At 49.8% G+C, this 1,434-nt stretch overlaps 1 protein-coding gene across 1 annotated transcript in view; it reads left to right on the top strand.

The window, feature by feature from the left end:
- Thra (thyroid hormone receptor alpha) overlaps positions 1-1,434 on the top strand; it is a 27,780-nt gene that overhangs the window by 16,275 nt on the left and 10,071 nt on the right. Inside the window, exon 4 of the mRNA XM_005368266.3 lies at positions 759-859. Coding sequence (XP_005368323.1) covers positions 759-859 — 101 coding nt within the window. The remainder of the gene's footprint in view (positions 1-758; positions 860-1,434) is intronic.

Below are 1,434 nucleotides of genomic sequence, written 5' to 3'. Positions count from 1 at the left end.
ACATGCCCCTCTCCCTGCCCTCACCCCTGCAGAACAGCATGTCAGGTGAGCCTGGCTGCACGTGTCCCTCTCCCTGCCCTCACCCCTGCAGAGCACACTTGCTTCCTCCAAGGCTGAGCCTGGACCCCCTCTGTCAAGAGGGAACAGCTTCCAGAACATGGGTTGGGTGTGTATGGGGGTGAGAATGGTGATTCAAAACATATCTTGGCCTTTAAGGAGAAATTAGATGAGGAGGGGCCCTTTCACCCTCCCATAACCTCCTCCTTGAAGGTTCTACCAACCTTAGGGTGTCTGTTCTCCTAAGGTGGGGTGTTTCTTCTCCCAACTCCCTATACTTGGATGTAACAACAACAACAAAAAGCCCTAGCCAGGCTAAGTGCAGTGGCATCCACCTGCAGTTGCAGCTGTTTGGGATACTGACATAGCAGGATAACCTGAACCCAAGGGTTCAAAACCAGCCTGGGCCACATAGTAAAACCCAGGCTCAAGAATAAATAAATTCATGGAAGGGGGGGGCACTGAACGGGCAGTCTAAAGAGTGAAGACTCCACGTGTTTGAAGGGAAAGAGATGGACAGTCCTACCCCTCCGTCCCCCTCTATGTCTCCAGGACTTTTTCTTTCTGCTTTGAGATAAAGAACCCTTCAGTGAAGTTGGCCTAGGAGAAAAAGGAGGAAGGCAAAGTTGGGTGGGTACAGTAAAGTTCCTCCACCGGGCTCCGCACCATACCCACTGCCTCCACCCTTTCCCCCTTCCCAGGGTATATCCCTAGTTACCTGGACAAAGACGAGCAGTGTGTCGTGTGTGGGGACAAGGCGACCGGTTATCACTACCGCTGTATCACTTGTGAGGGCTGCAAGGTATGGACGAGCCATCTCCTGTCCCTTCCCCATTGCCCAACCCCTGTGAGTCTCCACACCTGGCATGACAGTCAGTCTCTGTAAACATGGACCCTAGAGCCTACCTGTCATATCATTTCTCTTCCCATGCATTCATTCATTTGTTCATTCATAATCCTTTCATATGCTTAACCTCTCAAACCTCAGTTTCTTTATTTATAAAATGGGGATATTATGCTGCCTTTGTCATAGAGTTAATAAGCAAATTAAATCAGATAATTCACCTGGTACCGCTTTACACAACTGTAGAGGGATGAAAAGGAGTATGGCAGAGATGGTAGCACACGCCTTTAATCCCAGCACTTGAAGGCAGAGGTGGGTGAATCTCAGTGAGTTCGAGGCCAGCCTGGTCTACTGAGCTAGTTCCTGGACAGCAAGGAATGTTACACAGAGCAACCCTGTCTTGAAAAACTAAAAAAAGTATGGGAGAGGTAAGAGTTATGACTGTGAGAGTCTCTAAAATAGTGTGGCACCTTCATCCTGCAGTCAGTGTGGCTCTCACCCTGCAGTCAGTGTGGCTCCTCCCACCCTGCAGT

The sequence above is a fragment of the Microtus ochrogaster genome, unplaced genomic scaffold (assembly GCF_000317375.1).
Source record: "Microtus ochrogaster isolate Prairie Vole_2 unplaced genomic scaffold, MicOch1.0 UNK31, whole genome shotgun sequence".
Lineage (NCBI taxonomy): Eukaryota > Metazoa > Chordata > Mammalia > Rodentia > Cricetidae > Microtus > Microtus ochrogaster.
This window is presented reverse-complemented; position numbering and strand designations above follow the sequence as displayed.